Here is a 22,148-nt window from a genome sequence, read left to right as displayed (position 1 = left end):
GCATGCAACCTAGTCATGCAGTGTTGGCCGAAACGTTAATGCAATTAACCATTAAACTGTAACTGTCCGTTACGGTTTACGGTTCAATTTGTACTGGTTAATGGTTAATTGCAATTAACGTAAGGCCAACACTCATGTTAACCGTAAGCGGGTCTGATAAGGTTCCCATATCCAAAGGGACTACAGGCATGTGAGAGTATGGGAAAAGCAAAATACAATCTACTCAGTAGTTTTAATTTTAATTCTTAAACAAGTAAGGTTATTTAATTATATTATTATTAACACTTTACGTACCTTCTAATTTCAATTGTTTAACATTAGAGATAATTATATCGACCGGGATGTTGACCGTTATTAGTGTTATTATCTTTTGAATTATTTCCAAGCTACCGATTATTAATCCCATATCCCGGTCAAATCCCGGTATAACCGTGAATCATACAAAACTGTAATTGTTTTATCATATTTATTTTAAATATACCTATAGGTAAGATTTACTTAAAGTTCCGTTTTAGCTTTGATGTTAGCAACAAGAGCCTTAAACTTCTTGAGGCCCTTCTCATTGGCCTCTTCATAACCCGGTGCGGTAGACTTCACCAACTCAAACCATCTGAAATATTGAAATAAAAACATAATTAGTTAAGTTTGCTTAATATCGCCAAAGATAGATATAACTCCGTAATAGATGGATAGGTACAGTCTAAGGAAAACGTGCCTCTAAAATCACGAAAATTTGATTCTCGATCAGATGGCGCCACTACCTTTGGCCTACTCTCGTATAGAGGGCGTTGACGGTTTTGTTTGTTATTTACCAATTTTAACGCATATCAGTGAAAGAACATGGGTCAAAATCATAAAAATAATTAATGCAAATAAAAAAAACATTATCCGTATTTAAATACATTTTATCGTATTTTTATAAATCTTCATTTTTAGTTTTAAAGTGTGTCGATAGATGGCAGTGAACTTACTGTGGTTACAAAATTTACTATGAGAGTACCGCTCTATCTTATTATATCCTCTTTGATATCGCTAACACCTACTTGACCACAGTTAGATATGCTTTCCGGACTACCCAGTAAGAAATCGGTACCACATTATTAATGACATGCTGCTACCTAATAGGCGCAGACGTGGTGGGACTGGTGGGCGGCACGCTTCCAATCCTACATCATACTGTGTATTATATCGATACTGTGCCGACAAGTCAGGAAAAGGTCAAACCCAATAACAACCAGGATATTCGAGACTCCGACACTCACCGCTGAACTCGTGGATACGAATCTAAATTAACTCCTGCTGCTTCCATCGTAGAGACGGTAGCAACCAAACTCAGATCCGCGAGCGTGAGGGTGTCTCCGACTGCATACTTGTGGCCTTTCAGGAACGAGTTGAAGAAGTCCACAGACTCCTCCAATCTTTTGTATAGACTCTCGTCAGCAGGTTTTCCGGCAAAAATTTGGGGATACTGGAAATAACATATTAATATATAATAATATCCCGCTGTTTAGACAGACGATTCATAGGTCAGGACTATCGATCGATTATACAATCTGGCAAAAAAGAGTAGAAATTAAAAAGTGGCAACACTGTAGTGTCGTCCCGTTTTTCTTAGATTGATTTGAAAGGGACGACACTACAGTGTTGCCACTTTTTAATTTCTACTCTTTTTTGCCAGACTGTAAACTTACAAAGAAGTTTCCGAATCTTGGATAAAGAGTCCCCAAATCGAAGTCCAGTCGTTGATCGATCAGTGCCCTGGTAAAGATTTACATATAAATGTACACACAAAACATAACATTAAAACAATCTTAAGTAATTAAAAGTTTTAAATATAATTCAGTTTCTGATATCGATGCTATTGACTATTGAGTCACAGTAAGTTTAATTTTATGATTGATGTGGAATAAGTAATTTAAAATACCTACATACCTACAGGAAACTATTATAGCCAATGTAAGTCAATTCGTAGGTAGTTACTTTGAATTAAGTAGGTACCTAAATACTTACTAGGTAGGTATTTTATCTTTAGACACCTTATTAGCATTATAAAACTTTTACACAACGAAACTGTAAAATGTACCTGATCTTTATATTCTCGGGGTATAGCTCTTTGTTATTGTACTTTCTGATCAGGTACCGGCCTATGGTGCGAGACTCCCAGAGCGCAAAACCGTCATCCACCAGCGTTGGTACTGTATGTTGGGGGTTTAACTGGAAAAATATGAATAATCGATGATCTCTTATAATTTTGTTGTAGGATTTGATGGGATTTTAAATTAATAATTACAAAAATATATCGGATAGTTACCAGGCAGTAGTTAACAAATTCTCTCTATAAAGTGGCGATAGATGGCGCTAGTATCAAACCTTTAGAAATTCGGATGTCATGTGTTCTCCGGCTTGTAGATTAAGTTCCTTAAGATTCAGCTGGATGTCCAGCGCCGCGGCGACCAGAAGGACGACGCGGCACGGCGCTGAGCCCGGTGTGTAATACAAGTCCATAGCTGTGAAAACAACGTAGTTCAACGCCACGATAGACGGCGCTGGTATCAAACATAATTCGACCTCTATAAAATCTGATACGCGGATATACTTAATGGCTTGAAATCTAAGCTATAGATGTCTAAATAAAGGAATATGTACTATTTACCGTGTATCATGTGTACGTTTACGATATTAACTTATTTATTTTAATGTCAATATTGTCAATACAGGTGCCGGCAAACTTCTTGAACAAGTAACTTTTCCTGTAAGTTCGTTCAAGTTCGTTTAATCCTATCAGTATTTGCTCGACAGAGATGGAAATAAAATATTAAAAAAATTTGTGTCACGCAAATGCAGGATTAAAACGAACTTTAAGGCAAGGTCACTTGTTCAAGAAGTTTGCCGGCACCTACATCAAACATATAATGACCGCAATATCTTCTTTAGGTACCTACTTACTTTAACTTATAAGAAGTTTAAAGTTACGCGTTTAAAGTAAAAAAAAAACTTACCTATAAATCCTATATATTATTCGCATGTACCTACCTTCTGTAAATAGACTGTGTAGGTAGTCAGCTAGAATATGAATTGATAATACGTAATTATTTGTTATGTCTCAAGACTTTTTTTAATTATCATAACTCGGTATAGGCATTATCAGTATCAGTAACCTGATAAGCAAAAACTGATAATAATTTAAACTTACCTACAGCACAGAATTAATTAAATCGACAACAATGTCTACTTCAAAGAGAATAACACTGGTGCAGTCACAAGACAAATAAATCAACACTGTATTTAAGATAGGTACCTATCCAAAGCCGGTTACCGTGCTGTGCCAGTAGTACATCCATTGCATGAGATCATTTGAATCCAGACTACCACCAACAGACTCCGCTTTATGAAGCTTTTACGAAACCGCGAGGTCGTCACATAATAACGCTCATAAAGTAGCTCCTATTACTACGCTTTATAAAGCTACTACCTATTCGCTCCTAGTGGGTGTGGGACATATAGTTGGTCAAACCAAATTGTCAGTAAATAAGAACAAAAAAAACTATATTCATCCTTTTCTTTTGGGTGCTAGTACTAGTGTAAGACAAAGATAGTATGATTCTCTCATTCTCTCTGTCTATGTTTGAAATGAGAACTATCTCAAACTGCCTGCCTTTGACAAACTATATATGGCTTTCCATTAGAGAAGGGTCCTTATGCTTCATTTGCAATAAGGACCTTTCTATCAGAATTTCTGTTGGAATATCATTTGGACAGGACTTTATTGAAGCATAAGGGCCCGTCTGTGATGGAAAGCTACATATTGCTTGTTTATTAATTGGTACTTACCTATGAACAAATAGGATGAAGATGTCGTCCCACGAAAGCTCGTATTTTTCACCACGTTGTACGATAGTGTCGCTTGCTTGTGTGTTAATACAGCATTTATTATTTTTTTACGTTGTGTTACGTCAGCGTAAATTTCGTTTGACATATAGCCGGTCAAACAACTTTGTCAGTAGAAAAAGGCGCAAAAATCACATTTTCTGTGGGACGATAATCCTTCGCGCCTACATTTTTTTAAATTTGTCGCTTTTTTCTACTGACGGAATTGGATTGAAAGACTATATACATGGTGTAAAATGAGGATAACGAATAATTTTAACAGCGTATTCCTGATCATATTTAAAGACTAAAATGTCCTATAAACTTTTCTGTAATTTGCCTAGTTTCAGAGTTAATACCAATAAAGAAAAAACAAGTTTTTATTGTTACATAGTGCAAAACGCAATTTTGATGTCGATGTTGCCACTGTGGGACGTAGTCTAAGTAACCTTATTGATAGATGTCAAAAAGTGACAAGTAACACTTTGTAAAAACTACGTTTTACGAAGAAAAAAAGTAAAAGTCCATTTTAAGTGACAAGTTTACCAATAATATTTACTTTTTATGTAAAAATACATCTGAAAAATCGAAAAAAAAAAGATTTTTTTTTTTGCGAATTTGACCTAAACATTACATTTTTTCCTTCTTTTGGCCTCAGAAAAGCGTGGTTAAAATCTTTCGGTTTCCTCGTGAACACCTTGTATAATATTATAATTAATATATTATTTATTCGTTAACAAACATGCTTCGTCTAGTGGGTAAGTGATCTGTAATTGAGACATCTAGCGGACGCATATGGAACTAACCAAAGGTTTTCAATGTCAACGATAGGTACACTTTTACTTATATGATTTTAATGGAACAAAAATGTACAGAAGTAAATTTGAAATCATAGATTAAATACAGCGTGTAGACTTAAATATCTTAATTAAATTATTTAAAATTAATCAGTACAATACGGACTAAAGTTTCACAGCTGTGAAACGTCAAGTTGACAGAACGTCTACATTCTACAACGCCAATATTGGAGTCATCTCCAACTTTCTTTTTTTCGTTTAAATCTGCTTTTAGTTGCCTGATGATGTAAATATTGTTGAGTAAGATCGAAGTCAGTGATTGTTGCTTCCCGTTTACTTATATACAATGGGTGACAGCAGTGGTTCCGAAGAGTTCTACGATGCCGAAGAGCTCACACCCATTAAAGGTTCTAAGTAAGTAAATTGTTTACACAATCTGCGTTCCTGGAACTATTCATATAATCGTTTAGGTCCTTAGCTAGTCTACCAGTCATACTTATTACTGGTCCTTAATTCATAATAAAGCACGCTTTTATTCTAGTTGAAAATATTATATAGCAGGTGTTTCTAGTAACGATATGGATCGTCCTTGGTTTGATCAAACGAATATTGACAGTCTAATCAATGATGCGTAACTCATTTACATTCAATCGTGACTTATTGATAGGTAATATTAGAAGACTGCTTGAGAACTGTTTGCAACTGCAAAACTTAAATGTTCTGTAATCTGTATCAAATCAAATCTCAAATTTATGTGCAGCACAAAACCATCGGAGATGGTACAATCTGTCACGGTTTATGTGGCACTGGGTGCTACTTTAATTCTTATTTATTACGGAACTAGTGACCCGCCCCACCTTCGCATGGGAAAATCCATTCAGTAGGTTTTGAGTTTTTTGCGAACATACAGACTTTTTTTATAAGATGTGTAAGAAACTTGACTATGTTTACTTTTTAGCACAATTCACTAGTACATGGGTTTATAAGGTGCAATGACAAAAAAAAAAATTAAAAGTAAATAAATGAAGCCAATCTTTTTTACATTAAATATAAAATAAAATGTATGTTTTGAATTTTTCTTGGGGTTACACTTGTAAACACTTATTTACTTTCTAGGAGATCATCACTATGCAGGAACACAAGCCTAACAGACAGTTCCAAAGATAAGGAGAAGGAGAAATCGGCTGTAAAGACTCAATCTACACTTGTGGAGGCACCAAGTATAGCTCCAAACATATCCACTGCCGAGGTTGCCCCTGCAGATGATGACCGGAATACTGTTAAAAGTGTAAATATTTTTGTAAAACACTTGATCTGCCGATTTGCAGTATAAGTTTCTTGGTGGAGAGTAAGGATCATCATCTTCCTTGTGTTGTCCCGGCTTTTTTGCCATGGCTCATGGGAGCCTGGGGTCCACTTGACAACTAATCCCGAGAATTGGCGTAAGCACTAGTTTTTACGAAAGCGACTGCCATCTGAACTTCCAACCCGGAGGGTAAAAACTAGGCCCTATTGGGATTAGTCCGGTTTCCTCATGATGTTTGCCTTCACCGAAAAGCGACTACTAAATATGAAATAATATTTCGTACGTAAATTCCAAAAACAAGCCAGGGTTTGAACCCGCGACCTCCGGATTGAATGTCGCATGCTCTTACCGCCAGGCCACCAGCGCTTTTTTGGAGGTGGTGGAGAGTAGGGTGCTCCAATAAATTAATTCTTAACCCTTCAGGTGCATTTTGTAGTGGAACATTATCAAAAAGACAGGAAAAGTTAGGGACAACTCACATATAAACAAAATTTTGAATATGCCAAAATAGTTTTCTCAAAAAAAAAATCCTAAGACAGTTTTCCTCTAATGTAAATAGTTTCGGATTTCCACATACTGTCCTATTAAAAATACACCGTATTTATACTGTCTATACAGGATAGATTTTCTTTTTGGGTCAGTGAGGGCAGCTACCAGATCCCGTGCTGCTACGGGAAATGCGAGAAAAAGGTCATTTTTGACAAACTTTTTTTAAATGCCAATTCCATCTTTATTAATTGGAAAGTGAGGGAAGGTGTTCTAAGATCATTTTCGCGTAGCAGCACGGGATTTGGTCGCTGCCCTCACTGACCCAAAAAGAAAATCCATCCTGTATATATGTTGCAGGTGGTGCAAGGGCGACGCCGATTCCAAGAGCTTCGGCGCTGCATGCAAACAGACGAGGATGACGACACTGTTGATGCAGCTGCTGACCACCACTCATTCACAGATGTTACACAGCCGTTCAAGTGAGCAATATTCATTTGATTGTCATTTATTTTATGAACTTTTTGGTAATTACTCTTATGAAATGAGAATATGGGAAAATAATGGGGCAAATGTATAGTCTGCATCATCTCAAATGACTTTCTCGTCTAAGATGGTAATCTGTTGAACAAAAGCCATTGTCTCTTTTGTGCGAGCTGTCGGCCTATGTGTGCCATTGTGTGTTGGCGCGTGCCACGGAGCGTGCGGCGCTCACACACAATGACACACAATGGCCAACCGCTTGCACAAAAGAGACAATGGCTTTTGTTTTATAGATTACCGTCTTAGACGAAATAGTCATTTGAGAAGATGAAGTAAGCGGTTAAATCACCTACTCTTTATGACACATATGAAACTTAATTGTAAATTTTAACACTACCTAAGTGATTTTTTTGTCATTTTTCGTAGGTACTAAACTGAGTTTTTGTTGATTTTATAATAATAGAATATTCAAAATATATTTCATAAATGAAATTTCATGATATGAACTGCCACAACACAATTTTTTTATTCAGTATAGGAAACAAGTGAAACAACCCAGCTCTTAACGCTTGATATGGCAATTGGCTTAACTTGCAATTAACAATACATCTATGGGTTTGATTTGGTTCCACCGTAAAGTGAACTTGTTAATGTTTTTACCGTTGGTTGCAGGGTGATAGCGCACGACACAATGAGCCTTCAGAGCATGACGTCCCTGGGTCGCATTGGAAGGATCCTCAGCGGCGCGGCGGATTCACATTGTGATTATCCTACTAATTTGGATATTTGTCAGTCAATCACGAAAAAGTTCGATCTGATTTTGATGAAACTTGAAATAAGAATTTCAGAAAAAAAGATAGTATTTACTTGACTATTGAGCTAGGTACTCTTGCGAATATTTCCATCATATTCTTTATTGTTAAACACGCCTAGCGACATCTGCCGTCCTAACCAAACCTACAGTCAGCAGCAGAAGTTGCTAAGAGGGCGAGGTGTTCAAAATTACCTTGACACGCTCTTATTCTTTTAACAATAAAATCGTGTCAACATCATTTTGAACACTTCGCCCGTTTAGCAACTTCTGCTGCTGACTGTACTTTAGCGGCATTTTAAATAAAATATGATATTTTTCAGCTAACATTCGTGAAGTTGCCCAGGCGTCTGCACCGCCGCGAGAAACTAACACGCCTGACGAACCCGTACCGGTGGACAGAACGCAAAATGGTACATTTATATTAATATTCAGTTTATTTTCAGACACTTTGTGACAGTACAGTAAGGGTACGGAAAGTTTATGATCCAAACAACTCTAGGCAAGCTGGAGCTAATTCGGATTCGGGCGGATGTTTGACGGGTTAATGTACACAGTACACACACAGCTGCAAAAGTTTATTAATGGAATTCATTCATAATGGGTATGCACTTTATGAATGAATTCCATTAATATACATATAGCAATGTGTAACCGATTCCTTTGTAGGTACCGTTTAAAACATTTATCATTTGTTTGTGCTTTAACCTTATTAATATTTTCGTTGCCTCTGTTACATGGTATGATGATAAGATGTAAAAGCGATTGAGGATTTTTTTTAAACTAAACGAACGAGACTTTATTACAAAATATACGTCGAACATTCGTCTTTGTATGTAAGTAGGTAGGTATTTAATCGTTATAATAATCCTATTATCATACCAGAAAAGGTTGGCTTTCATTGTACATTTTTGGTGGTGGCAGTTCAATAGTTCGGTACTTTATATGATTAATGTCTGTCTCAATACTAGACGTAGATTTCTGGTATTCCAATAGCCATTCTCATTCTTATTTTCACGAAATAAGTTGCAAAACTGTAGATATGTGTAAATATCTTTATTGGCTGTATGAGACGCTTACAACTTAAATAATGTGAGGCTAAAGTGACTGAAGCCGCTAAACTAGGTAGCCTGAAGTAAATTTTTTGAGATAGACCAGTCTATTTAATTCGTTAATTATTGAGACTTCTGTTTTGTTGTGTTCTTGTAAATGGTACGCATTGGACCGGCAATCCAAAGATGTCGGTTCGAGTCCCACGTTGGCCAGAGTTGATCATCGTTGATTTTTTCATTGTGATTGAATGTTGATTGATTGTATATACAATTTATAGACGTTTTTATTATTTTTCTCTAGTTCAGCTAAAGCTGAATGGGATTAAAAAATGCTAAATTTCTTAATTGTGTCCATGTTAGTCCAAAATGTAGTGCTATGCTAACGCATTAACCCTGTGTCAGTGCTAGCGATGGAGCCTGACGTGATAGCCAGCACGAAGGCGAGCAGCGTGAAGCAAGCGGGCAGCGTCGTCACCGCGCCCGCCGGCCCGCTGCCGCCGCCGCGCCGCAAGAAGCCGCGTGAGTACTGTACTGACGTGGCCCTGTGTCAGCTGGCGATGAGCCCGACGTGGTAGTGGTAGCCAGCACGAAGGCGGTCGTGAAGCAAGCGGGCAGCGTCGTCACCGCGCCCGCCGGCCCGCTGCCGCCGCCGCGCCGCAAGAAGCCGCGTGAGTACTGTACTGACGTGGCCCTGTGTCAGCTGGCGATGAGCCCGACGTGGTAGTGGTAGCCAGCACGAAGGCGGTCGTGAAGCAAGCGGGCAGCGTCGTCACCGCGCCCGCCGGCCCGCTGCCGCCGCCGCGCCGCAAGAAGCCGCGTGAGTACTGTACTGACGTGGCCCTGTGTCAGCTGGCGATGAGCCCGACGTGGTAGTGGTAGCCAGCACGAAGGCGGTCGTGAAGCAAGCGGGCAGCGTCGTCACCGCGCCCGCCGGCCCGCTGCCGCCGCCGCGCCGCAAGAAGCCGCGTGAGTACTGTACTGACGTGGCCCTGTGTCAACTGGCGATGAGCCCGACGTGGTAGTGGTAGCCAGCACGAAGGCGGTCGTGAAGCAAGCGGGCAGCGTCGTCACCGCGCCCGCCGGCCCGCTGCCGCCGCTGCGCCGCAAGAAGCCGCGTGAGTACTGTACTGACGTGGCCCTGTGTCAGCTGGCGATGAGCCCGACGTGGTAGTGGTAGCCAGCACGAAGGCGGTCGTGAAGCAAGCGGGCAGCGTCGTCACCGCGCCCGCCGGCCCGCTGCCGCCGCTGCGCCGCAAGAAGCCGCGTGAGTACTGTACTGACGTGGCCCTGTGTCAGCTGGCGATGAGCCCGACGTGGTAGTGGTAGCCAGCACGAAGGCGGTCGTGAAGCAAGCGGGCAGCGTCGTCACCGCGCCCGCCGGCCCGCTGCCGCCGCCGCGCCGCAAGAAGCCGCGTGAGTACTGTACTGACGTGGCCCTGTGTCAGCTGGCGATGAGCCCGACGTGGTAGTGGTAGCCAGCACGAAGGCGGTCGTGAAGCAAGCGGGCAGCGTCGTCACCGCGCCCGCCGGCCCGCTGCCGCCGCCGCGCCGCAAGAAGCCGCGTGAGTACTGTACTGACGTGGCCCTGTGTCAACTGGCGATGAGCCCGACGTGGTAGTGGTAGCCAGCACGAAGGCGGTCGTGAAGCAAGCGGGCAGCGTCGTCACCGCGCCCGCCGGCCCGCTGCCGCCGCTGCGCCGCAAGAAGCCGCGTGAGTACTGTACTGACGTGGCCCTGTGTCAGCTGGCGATGAGCCCGACGTGGTAGTGGTAGCCAGCACGAAGGCGGTCGTGAAGCAAGCGGACAGCGTCGTCACCGCGCCCGCCGGCCCGCTGCCGCCGCTGCGCCGCAAGAAGCCGCGTGAGTACTGTATTGACGTGGCCCTGTGTCAGCTGGCGATGAGCCGGACGTGGTAGCGGTAGCCAGCACGAAGGCGGTCGTAAAGCAAGTACTTACTTCAGATGAGATAAACAAGTGATTAATACCTGGTTCCGGTGGCATTGGCTCCCATTTCAATACTGACACTATCTGAAGTCAACAAGTAAAAAGTTTAACTAAGGCTTTATCGTCTATACAAAAATAATGTGCAACAATTAAAAGAAAATAATGCTACGTGCCTGTCTTAGTAGTTTTTAAGGTACTATGGAACACACGACACGAACATAATTACCTACAGATTGCTAATTATCATCAAATAATCATTAGCTTTAAAGTGCTCTGGAAAAAATATTCCGCCAAAAATACATACACATACATACATATTATTACATACTTACGTATTAACTCGATAATTACTTCCGTTCAATTTCAATAGCGCATCACGCGATATTCAAAGTAAACATTTGTTCCAGGCAAACTGCACGGCTCTCAATCACTATCGACGGCCGACGGCGACAACCTCAGCATCTGCACCAACGACACCGATGACTACCGCTATGAAAGGAGGAGCAAGCTCGATTCCTTATCAGTCGAGGTGCGTAAATTAGCAATAAGTACCTAATAAAAAAATCATACATGTCACATATGTGATATGTGGTCTTCTGGCAGGCGCGGTTCACTCGTCATTATAATTTGGACCGCTACAAGTGGCTATATGCGCCACTAGGCATACTAAGATAGTGCTAGTTTATTTCTCGTCCCCAGTCTTAAATTGATCAGCTACTCAATCAACAAGCACTTGAACAGGTTAATTTAAAATTTTATATCATTATAATTTGCATGCGACAATTTAATTGGTAAGTCTGTAATAGACTGAAAGGCCAATGATGTGTTTCAAATTTGTATTTGTATGCCTCTCAATAAAACGTAGCGTTTTCACATACTTTTGGTACCAATACTGATTTTTGTACCGCTTCCGAACTTGTTTGAGAGAAGTTAGTTTATTTATGGTAAGTACCGCGAAAATCTTTCGTTGTTATCTTACAAAGAATGATTGTTTCAGCCTCCATTGCCTAATTCTGTAAGCCAGTGCATGTCGCTGCCCAGCCCGGCGAGCACCATCGAGTCCCTCACAAGAGAGTTCCAGGATTCGCTAGAACTCTCCACTTCCAAATATGGTGAGATTACTATTCACTGATATTCATAATAGTAGGCATGTTTTAGATTTAGAACCAAAGCTGTAATATCACTGATAAACTGACAATGCTGTAATAAGAATGCCGGAAGACATGATAAATGACATTTTATTCAGTTTGACTTTTGACAGTCACGGACCCATAATAAAACATACGACAATGTGGCGGCTCAATCTAGTGAAAATATTTCGTCAATACTTTGAAAAAATCTCGTATCTCATACTGCTACTCAAAGTTGAAAGGCAGTAACTGTATGCATCCCATACATAGATAACACATTTATCTTTTGATTAACAGAACAAGATACGATTTTTTTTAAAGTAATGCCGATTTGTATGTTATGTATATATGTCACAAAGTTAATTCCCAATTTGTTGCAGCACACGACAAGTCATCAATGAGTCACGAATCGCGCGCGTCGTCACGCAGTAGTACAGGCACTTCGATGAAGCAGAGACCTCCCGAATCCACACTCAACATTAAAGAGGCGGTCAGAGGTTAGTATTTGAACTACATTATAAAACATTGCCCGTATGATGATGAGATGGAAATTGAGGACAAGGACGGCCGACCCCAAGTAAATGAGAACAGGTCTAGCGGGAAGAAGAAGAAATCATTCATCATAAATCGCCCGCTTCAGAGGCTTCCTGAACCCACCCTTGACATTTAGGAATCAGGCAAAGGTCAGTATGTACTTCATCTTTAAAACTTAGTTGCCTTGTAATAAAGCTCAATTCGCAACGACAATTTTATTGACTACGCAGTGACTGACTAGACACAAACGATGAAATTCAAGTTTATAATGGTCTGCGTATGGTTCATTTTTTTTGGCGTTAATTATCTTCGTATTCGTAAGCGTACGTAGCTTCGTTTAGTTTACGTACCAAATAGTACCTACCTTATGACTTTAAAAACACAAGGTTTGTTTTCAGGCGACTACGTTGTGCGGCCGGCGGACGACGAACAGCGCTGTGGATCGCGAACACACAGCGAAGGACGGTCGCAGCTCTCCACTGGGCACAGTAGCTTGGGCGGGAACACCAGGTGACTTTATTAAGTTTAACTAAAGGGAAGTGAATATAATTTTGTCTTCGGTTACCGCGATAGTTAGATACTCATGAAATAAAACTATGAAAACGGATTATATCGCGTATATAATATATCCCGACGTTTCGAACCCTTTACAGCGTTCGTGCTCAAAGGGTGACTGAGGAAAAACTACAAAGTGCAAAAATACCCACATACAAAAATATAAAGAAATACTACTTGTATATGAAGTGAATAAAAAAAACTTTACTAAAAGCCGCCTTATCGGGCACAAGCTCATAGCAACTACTAAATCATTAGAAAATGAGTTCAAATTTGGCACATAGATTACTAATTCATAATACAATAAAGGGAGTCTTGTGGAGGAAAAGTTTATTTTTTTTCCTTCATACAAAGTTGGACCACCCTAATTGCCAATGTCAAGTTTAAGTTTCCGATTTAGGCCACAAGTCGGCAAACCCTCCAACGCGCACGGTCCCTATTGTTTATGTGGTGATTTGCAGACGGAGCAACTCGGAGTCCCTGGAGGGCGGGCGGCGGCGCTCCGCGGGCGACGAGCAGCTCGGCCTGGCGCTGCGCACGCACTCCACCTCGGGACAACGTCTGACAGACATGCAGATACTCGAGCAGGTCACCGTGCTCAACCTCGACACCGGTCAGTGCTGTGAGGCGTAGTCAGAGGGAGCCACTCTGTAGTCTGTAGGCGACGTGTAAACACTACACTGGGGTCACTCGCGCTACATTTCAGCCCAGACGCCTTACTGACATGCAGTCAGTGCGGTGCATGTGTAGCCAGACGGAGCCAGGAGATATTACAGACGGGATGCAGCTACTATCGTCAATCATATTTAACACTCAACTCAGTCAGCCCTCCCTCTGTCTTTATCGATCTGACTATTATGACCTGTTAAAGACGGATTATTACCATAAAAACATTTAACTCTTTTTTAGGCCGCAACAATCTACAAGGTTTTCCCAAAAAATCCAAATCTGGAATATATTATTATTCCAGCTTTGATGATTCATTCGAAGACGTCACATTTCCCGAAAGTGTAATCTAACTTGAACCCTAAATCGGAATACTAAAGTTGAAATTCTATTGTGCCTGGTTTTCCAGGGTTAACGTATTTTTAGAGCACAACCCTTGGTCGGCAATTATACTTGTCTAAAATACGTGGTTGAAAGGAAGGGTCTGCATCTCTTTTGTTTGGTATCATAAATGCGGGAGCGCTGTTACAGAACCAAACATACTACCTATTTGTCAATATTTTATGGTTTAACTTTACGTGAAACGTGGTGTAGACAACTATTGCTAAGCCCGAGGGCCGAGATCCGCGTAGGGTCGAAGGCCCGAAACGTCCCGACGAGGCGTGCCTACTAGGCTGAGGCCGAAGGTCGAGCTTTGGGAGGTTAAATAGTGCTCAGACAAAGAACAACAGTACAAGTGTCTGAATTCGATGACTGAAGGCCGAGCCCCGCGTAGAGCTGAAGGCCCGGATCGTACCTGTACTGACCTGTACATGTACATGCTTCCTAAAACTCCACAAGTATCTTGAATGTGAAGGCCGAAGGCCAGAAGCGTCCAGGAGAGGCACTCCTACACGCGAGCTGCTGGAGATTAGTGCTTAAACACAGAATAATGGTCAAAGTATGTTAAGTTGGGAAGGCCGAAGGCCGAGCACCACGTAGGGCCGAAGGCCAGAAGCGCCCGAGAGAGGCGCGCCTTTGGGTTTGAGCATGAGTCGGACTAAAGGAAAAATATTGCAACTAGGCTGTATCTGGCACACAAACGCCACTTGTACTATTACTTCTACTACTTCTGGTAGTTGTACTATTGTTCTGTGTTTAAGTACCTACTACATTCCTGCAACGCTCTCTTTCTTGGGCGTGGGGGTATTTGATCTTGCTGTCTGAGCTACTTCAGTTTTGTATATAAACAAGATCAATCCTAAAATTTATGTTATAATCCCACGTATTATAGTTTTACTGTAGGTATTAATTAAGTAAGATCTATCAAATGACATCACTTTTTTTCTAAATGCGTCGTTTCTAGCGCAAAATGAGCGCCGAGCTCTGTCAGCGGTACATTAAATTCTAAGTAATGGCTTCTTTCCTAAACATCGATACAAAAACTATGCGTATAGCCATTATAGTTGCAGAGATATTAAGCCACCGCGCCATAATATTTTCCGTTACATCTGGTTTTTAATCCGACCCATTTGGGTTTTTCAAGAAGTTTCACTCACGTTTCACGTACAAAATTAAATCATTGTTAAAACTTGTGTTAAAAAAAACCGGTCAAGTGCGAGTAGGACATCCTACTCGCACTTGACCGGTTTTTTTTACTGGTTGTTTTTACAAAAATTTACAATTAGAATTATGTTTTTTAGTTCTAAATTACAATCTACAGGTGAAAGAGTGCCTCTAAGCGTGGCGGAGCACAAAATACCTCAATGCATCAATCCACTGAGTCTGCACATCATGAGACTCACGTCAGAGTACATAGGGCGAGCCAATGACGACGAAAATGTGAGGTAACTATAAAAACAGGAGTCGAACACAACTTTAGCAACTGGCATAATAACGAAATTACGTTAACGCTTTGCATAGACAAAGAATACTCGCATACTAAGATTACTAAGTAAAACGCCTATGTAGTGTAAAATATTGTAGCCGCAAATTTGAGATGACACTGCAGGACTTCGTTGCCAAGCGCTGGCGTTTATTAATTATGTTACCACTAAAGGCAAATATGACTTTTACGCAAAGTCACAGGAAGAAGTTTTTTTAAATTATGACAGCTACCTATGATTTAAAGTGATACTCCAAATACAATTTTCCCGTCTCCAGTGTGTTTTTGCTACTAACAAAATTAAGTCATATGGCCTTCGTCAGCTAATCGCTTACCAAAATAATAAGTACAAAAGTAAAAAACGGGTCAATTTATATTTCCTTAACTATACTAGAGAATGATCATCAGCCACTAGCAGAAGTAGAATTACTGTATTCCTATCCATTTTGCTGCTTTGACCTAGTTAGTTGTCACCCTGTCCACGACGCTGAGTCCTGGGTTCGAATCCCGTTAAGAAAATGAGTTTCCGTTTTGTGACAAGTCCGCCATGTAGGGAAAATCATAGACAAAGTAGCTGTGCTAGTGTTAACGTCACGGTGGTCATTAACAAATTGGCAAGAGAGGATAGCCTTTAAAAAACCTTCAATTAGTTTTGTATGACCGACCATATTTTTGAAAATTTGTAGAAGAGAAAATCTGTAGAAATCATAATTCGTTCAATTCGGAATCTGTAGAACTATTGTGATTCATCCATTGATGAATCCAAAAGCCCATGTTGGTTTAAATACATTTTCAGCTTGGAACTGGTGCAAAAGTCGTGGCGCAAGCGTCTCTCTGTGTTCTCAAGAAAGTCTCTCACGCCTTCGGTCGAAATGGGAATCCTTCCTGCGGATTCGGACTTCAGTATTAATATTAGGTTTACTTTTTGTTTACGTTGTTTTCATTAGATTTTATTTATCAATTTTGCGGAGAACAGTCCATTTGGCTGTATTAAGTTACATTGCGCTGGTCTTCAATTGGGCACTACCCAATCTGGTGTTGGTATCCTTCATATTCATAATCATATTTTACCTACATGCGGTTTTTTAAATGTGAGTCAGTAAGAGGAGCCACTAGATTCCATGACACTACGCGAAAATAATCATAAGCAACCTTCTTGCCTATTTGTGTTAAAAGGCTTTCAGCGATTTTTGGAAAATGTAGGAAAAACATTAAAAACTAAATTCTAAAAAGTATAAGTACGGTAGTGTTGCGATCGTTATGAGACCGAATGGCGCAAACACAAATCTAATATTCTAATCTAATGCCAATGCCTAATTGGGGGGTTTAAAATGTCTCGGAACAGGGGATTTTATTTTCTTTTATAATATAGCTTCGCAACCTGTAATACATAGTTTTGGGGTTTTCTAGCGGTCAACATTTTTTAAGTTAAACACATTATCAAATGTGCGTTTTTGTTGCATTATTTGTATAAGTGTGCATCTATTTTGTTCGTCAGAATACGTACCTACTGTTGTGTTTTTGTTGAATGTACAGTCGGGGACATTCTCGGTAAATCAATTCAGAAATGTTTTACCTCGATCCTTACGAGCGAGCTAAACTCCGCCTCCCATAGAGATAACCAATTAGGATGAATTTTGGATTCCTTATCTTAGTTTTCAAATGCCGAATGCCGGCGGTCACAAAGACAATGGACGGCAATTAACTTTACCTGAGCCTACCTTTTTTTTGAACACCCACAATTTTAAGTGCCATGGTATTGATCATCACTTTTATGATATCATCTGACAGTGCAAAACATTTAGACGATTTTTGCCCTTAAGGTGGTTCACCGAGAATGTCCTCGATTGTACATATCATGAGTGGTGTGGTGTTTTTATACACTATTATTTTTAGAAATTAACATTTCATTGTATGTTTTGTGTAACTATAGTTTAATTAGTTTAATACATTTTTAGTATAATAATTGTTTCTCATGTAAAAAGAAAGTATTACATAGTTTTTACATTTTAGCCTTTTCTCTCCTGAATCACCTTATAACATTGATATATTATTGGGCGGTACTGCCCATTTGCCCAACAACTTCGCCAAGCAACAACTGACTCCAGGGCATGGAATACCTTCCATCATAAAGTGCTTACGAAGACTCGCGGTCTCCACACATTGTTTGGTGGTCTATCTAGTATAGTATGTGATATGTGCCATGTGGCCCAGGGAAACGGACGAGGAGAGCGAGAGCGTGTGCACGGGCGGCGCCGACGAGGACGGCAAGGAGACCAAGCAGGCCGCCGACAGCAAGAATACTATTCGGAAGAAGACTGAAAAGTGAGTCACGCCTTCTACTTTATTTACTGTCGAAAATATCGGCACCATCACCAACTAAACCATCACAAACTAAAGTAATTTTAACTATAAAACTCCCGTGAGACTCGAACATATTTATACGGGTCACTCATGTATTATTTAATATGCATGAGTGACCCGTTTAAAATAATTTTAATATTTTAAAACTAAAGTACTTTATGGTCGTTGAAAATTCATTGCCGTTATAAATAGGAAGTTATAAATTTTGCTTATGGTAAAATAACCACCGTGAAATTGAAAGAAAATCTGCGAATCATTTTATTATAATGATAAATTGATAACATTTTTCCATGTTAAAGCTATTTTTAACAACTTCTTACTGATACCATTCAAAAATTCGCGGACTTACGAAGCTAAAAAATGTTAATTAATATATTTTTCCTTTTTTATTGTGGGACGTACCACATTATTACAATCTATAAATTGTATATACAGATGTCAATCACAATGAAAAATTCAACGATGATCAACTCTGGTCAACGTCCAAACCTCCAATGCGTTACCAGCTGACCATCCGTCAATCAACGCGAATTTAATCATTGCAACTGTGACGACGTCACTAGCGACATCTGCATATTATATAAGGTTGTGAACCTTAATATGCAGATGTCGCTAGTGACGTCGTCACAGTTGCAATGATTAAATTCGCGTTGATTGACGGGTGGTCAGCTGGCGCAATTGGTAACGCATTGGACCGGCAATCCAAGAATGTGGGTTCGAGTCCCACGTTGACCAGAGTTGATTGATCATCGTTGATTTTTTCATTGTGATTGACATCTGTATATACAATTTATAGAAAGCTAAAAAATCTTTGACATTTTTATCTTTTTGTTTTGCAGATAATTTGTATAATGCAATTTTATTGAGTAATTTATTATAAATTTAGGGCAGCCCCAACTCCATTAGTGAAAAGTCACTCGCAAGACAGTATAAACACGAAAATAGTTCCAGAAGTGAACCAAAACAGGTGACGGTGTGATACTAACAAGTCTGTGTGTTGTTGCAGTGCAGTTTTGCGGATTTGTCAAATACTTTGTAATGTAAACCATTTATAAATACCCATCTCCGCTTGCCCCTTGTACTAGCGTGTATTACCATTATTAAAGTTAGATATAACTCCGGAATAAATGGATACAGTCTAAGGAAAAAACGTGCCTCGAAAATCACGAAAATTTGATTTCGATCAGATGGCGCTACTACCTTTGGCCTACTCTCGTATAGAGGGCGTTGACAGTTTCGTTTGTTATTTAACAATTTTAACGCATATCAGTAAAAGAACATGGGTCAAAATATTAAAAATTATTAATGCAAATAAAAAAAAAACATTTATCCATTTTTAAATACATTTTATCGTATTTGTATAAATCTTCAATTTTAGTTTTAAAGTGTGTCGATAGATGGCAGTGAATTTACTGTGGTTACAAAATTTACTATGACAGTACCGCTCTATAATATTATATCCTCTTTGCCATTATACATACCCTATATCAAATACATATAAAACAGCCTATGTCAGTAATGAATGGGTGAAAGAAAACTTATTGATTCTTTGGCTTTATAGGTACATTTTAGGGGAAAGCCACAAGATCGCCGCAATCGTCATCACAATTTAAACACGACGTTACGAAAAGCGTTTCGATGACATTGAGTTGAGATTCTTTTCGTTAAACTATGTCTCATTTTTTATCAATGCTTGCCTGCAATAAAAATGCAAAACTAGGCTTATAATACCTTTTAACAATTGCCAATTATTTATCGTCAAAAGGATAGGAACCCAACCCGACTATACCTAATGCTTCGCTGCTGCCCTGCCCAGCTCCTCAATTTTACTCACAAAAATCTGATAGGCGTATTCATATCATACACACCACAATTTTTTCTCTTAAACTAATTGAAACTTGACTAATTTCCAGACTAAAACGCTTCCTAGGCAGCACTGTGAAAAAGACAGTAGACGCAGCGAAATCCCTCGCGCAAGAAGTGTCGCATGCACGGCACAAGGAGGACGTGGCCGACATAGCGGACGACGTGCGGGGCGAGCACAACATCAAACTGAAGGCCTCCAACTCGCACAAGGGGCCTTACGACTTCGACGGCTGCGTGCGACACGTGCAGGTTCGTACCTAACAAGAAGTGTCGCATGCACGGCACAAAGGAGGACGAGACCGACGTAGCGGACGACGTACGGGGCGAGCACAACATCAAACTGACGGCCTCCAACTCGCACTAGGGGCCTTACGACTTGGACGGTTGCGCGCGACACGTGCAGGTTCGTACCTACCTAACGAGAACTGTCGCATGCACGACACAAGGAGGACGTGGCCGACATAGCGGACGACATATCAGACGACGTGCGGGGCGAGCACAACATCAAGCTGAAGCCTCCGACTCGGACAAGGGGCCTTACGATTTCGAGGGCTGTGTGCGACACGTGGAGGTTCGTACCTAACACGGCACAAGGACGTGGCCGACATAGCGGACGACGAATTAGATTTTTTATGTGCTGTACTTTTTATGCCTACATACCAGACCAGACTATATAGTACGCGCAGCGCGCACTTTTAAAGTTATATGTTTACTGTTTAGTGCGAGTGTTTTGTCAACATTATTCGTTATAATACAATTTGATTAAAGACCCAATTCGATTTCGTAAAACAATTTGAACACTAAGGTCGGGTTGCACCAAACCGTCTGTCACCGTTTTAGCGTTCGCAAAATTTTGACTATTGACTATTGAACAAGCTTTGTCGTTTGTGCAGGAGATGGGCAGCGGGCACTCGGGCGCCGTGTGGTGCTGCAAGTTCAGCGTGTGCGGCCGTCTGCTCGCCACGGCCGGCCAGGACCGACTGCTGCGGGTGTGGGTCGCGAGGGACGCATATGCGGTATTCCAGGTATTCAATATTGGACCTTATCGCCTTGCAGTAAGGTTGCTAATGATCACTTTACAAGTTCGGTTCCACCCTTCTACTTGTACTTTTCCGTTCAACAATCACCTAACACTTGTGTTTGTGGCATCGATATTGCAGTGTCGTTTACACACACTTGCAATTTACACATTTTAGTGGCGTTTGCATTAATGCTGTAAATCACTGCCCTGACAAGCTGTTAACTTACAGTGCTGATAAAATTTTCTCGATCTCATTAACGTTAAAAATAGTAGCAAATCTGTCAAACTTCCCCTTATGGTACACGTACAAAGCTACAATTTAAAACAACCAAGGACAACTTCAGTCCATGCTAAATATAACTACTTACATTTTACAGGACATGCGCACAAAATACAACGCAGAGCAGAAATCCTCTCCGACCCCATCACAAGAGTCCCTCGCGTCGCTCACCGCCCCACCACCGAGTCCCGAGGACGCACCCTTAGGCCCCTCCGCCCCATTCCACCCGAAACCTTTCTGCACGTATTCGGGGCATACGTCAGACCTGCTAGACGTATCCTGGTCTAAGAACTACTTCATACTGTCAAGCTCGATGGACAAAACTGTTCGGCTGTGGCACATATCGCGCGGGGAGTGCCTCTGCTGCTTCCAGCACATCGACTTCGTGACCGCCATCGTGTTCCACCCGCGCGACGACCGGTACTTCTTGTCGGGCAGTCTGGACGGGAAGCTGAGGCTGTGGAACATTCCTGATAAGAAGGTAACATTTATGAGGATTAACGCATTTCAATATACAAGAACTGGACTGGATACGAACGTTTAGAAGGAGGGGCACGACACGAATCCTGTTTGACACGAAATCCTAGTCAATTAGAGTTTGAACCTTAACTTGTGTTTGTACGTAGAATTCGAAATAACCTGTTGCAAAAAAAGTTTTATTTGTCGCGTGTTCGGCACTTTGTTATCATTTAAGTTGGCTCGCGCCGTCAAAATATAGATTAGCTTGCCGTTTGTATATCGTTGTCAGCATAAAACTTATTTCAGGTCGCGGTTTGGAACGAGGTCGACGGTAAAACAAAACTAATAACTGCCGCAAACTTCTGTCAAAACGGCAAGTTTGCCGTCGTCGGCACCTACGACGGGCGCTGCATATTCTACACCACCGACCAGCTCAAGTACCACACGCAGATAGACGTGCGCTCCACTAGAGCAAGAACTCCACCGGGAGGAAGATCAGCGGCATAGAACCCATGCCCAACGACGACAAAAATCCTAGTAACCTCAAACGACAGCAGAATAAGACTGTACGATCTCAGAGACTTGAACCTCTCCTGCAAATACAAGGGCTACGTGAACGTTTCGAGTCAAATCAAAGCCTCGTTCTCACACGACGGCAAATAC

The 22,148-nt window shown here is 41.1% G+C and overlaps 2 protein-coding genes across 5 annotated transcripts; one reads left to right on the top strand and one right to left on the bottom strand.

Annotated features, from left to right (window-relative positions):
• Positions 1–206: 206 nt before the first annotated feature.
• Positions 207–3,343, bottom strand: LOC134753228 (glutathione S-transferase 1-like). Of its 4 annotated transcripts, XM_063689033.1 has the most exons (7): positions 3,194–3,315; positions 3,034–3,063; positions 2,371–2,507; positions 2,084–2,214; positions 1,692–1,758; positions 1,263–1,468; positions 207–610 (listed from the first exon to the last, which is right to left on the bottom strand). In XM_063689033.1, the coding sequence occupies exons 3-7, from the start codon at positions 2,503–2,505 to the stop codon at positions 499–501; spliced, it is 651 nt and encodes a 216-aa protein (XP_063545103.1). In that variant the 5' UTR covers positions 2,506–2,507; positions 3,034–3,063; positions 3,194–3,315; the 3' UTR covers positions 207–498. The 4 variants fall into 4 exon arrangements, with proteins under 4 accessions (XP_063545103.1, XP_063545111.1, XP_063545127.1 ...); XM_063689041.1 differs by lacking the exon at positions 3,034–3,063 and having other exon boundaries at positions 3,194–3,343; XM_063689057.1 differs by lacking the exons at positions 3,034–3,063; positions 3,194–3,315 and adding an exon at positions 3,159–3,182.
• A 1,515-nt stretch (positions 3,344–4,858) lies between these two features.
• On the top strand, positions 4,859–22,148 carry LOC134749655 (WD repeat-containing protein 44; the record flags this gene model as incomplete). The annotated part of the gene is given in 21 exon segments (XM_063684674.1): positions 4,859–5,078; positions 5,781–5,952; positions 6,817–6,938; positions 7,612–7,700; positions 8,074–8,163; positions 9,205–9,321; positions 11,154–11,275; positions 11,744–11,858; positions 12,257–12,373; positions 12,809–12,920; positions 13,427–13,578; positions 15,334–15,457; positions 16,292–16,411; positions 17,710–17,820; positions 18,746–18,826; positions 19,773–19,974; positions 20,619–20,750; positions 21,124–21,507; positions 21,792–21,954; positions 21,957–22,012; positions 22,014–22,148. Coding segments are annotated over 21 exon segments (2,784 nt in total), but the record flags the coding sequence as incomplete, so codon positions are not given.

This window comes from Cydia strobilella, chromosome 2 (assembly GCF_947568885.1).
Source record: "Cydia strobilella chromosome 2, ilCydStro3.1, whole genome shotgun sequence".
NCBI classification, from domain to species: domain Eukaryota; kingdom Metazoa; phylum Arthropoda; class Insecta; order Lepidoptera; family Tortricidae; genus Cydia; species Cydia strobilella.
The sequence above is the reverse complement of the archived record's forward strand: the minus strand, read 5'-3'. Positions and strand labels throughout refer to the sequence as shown.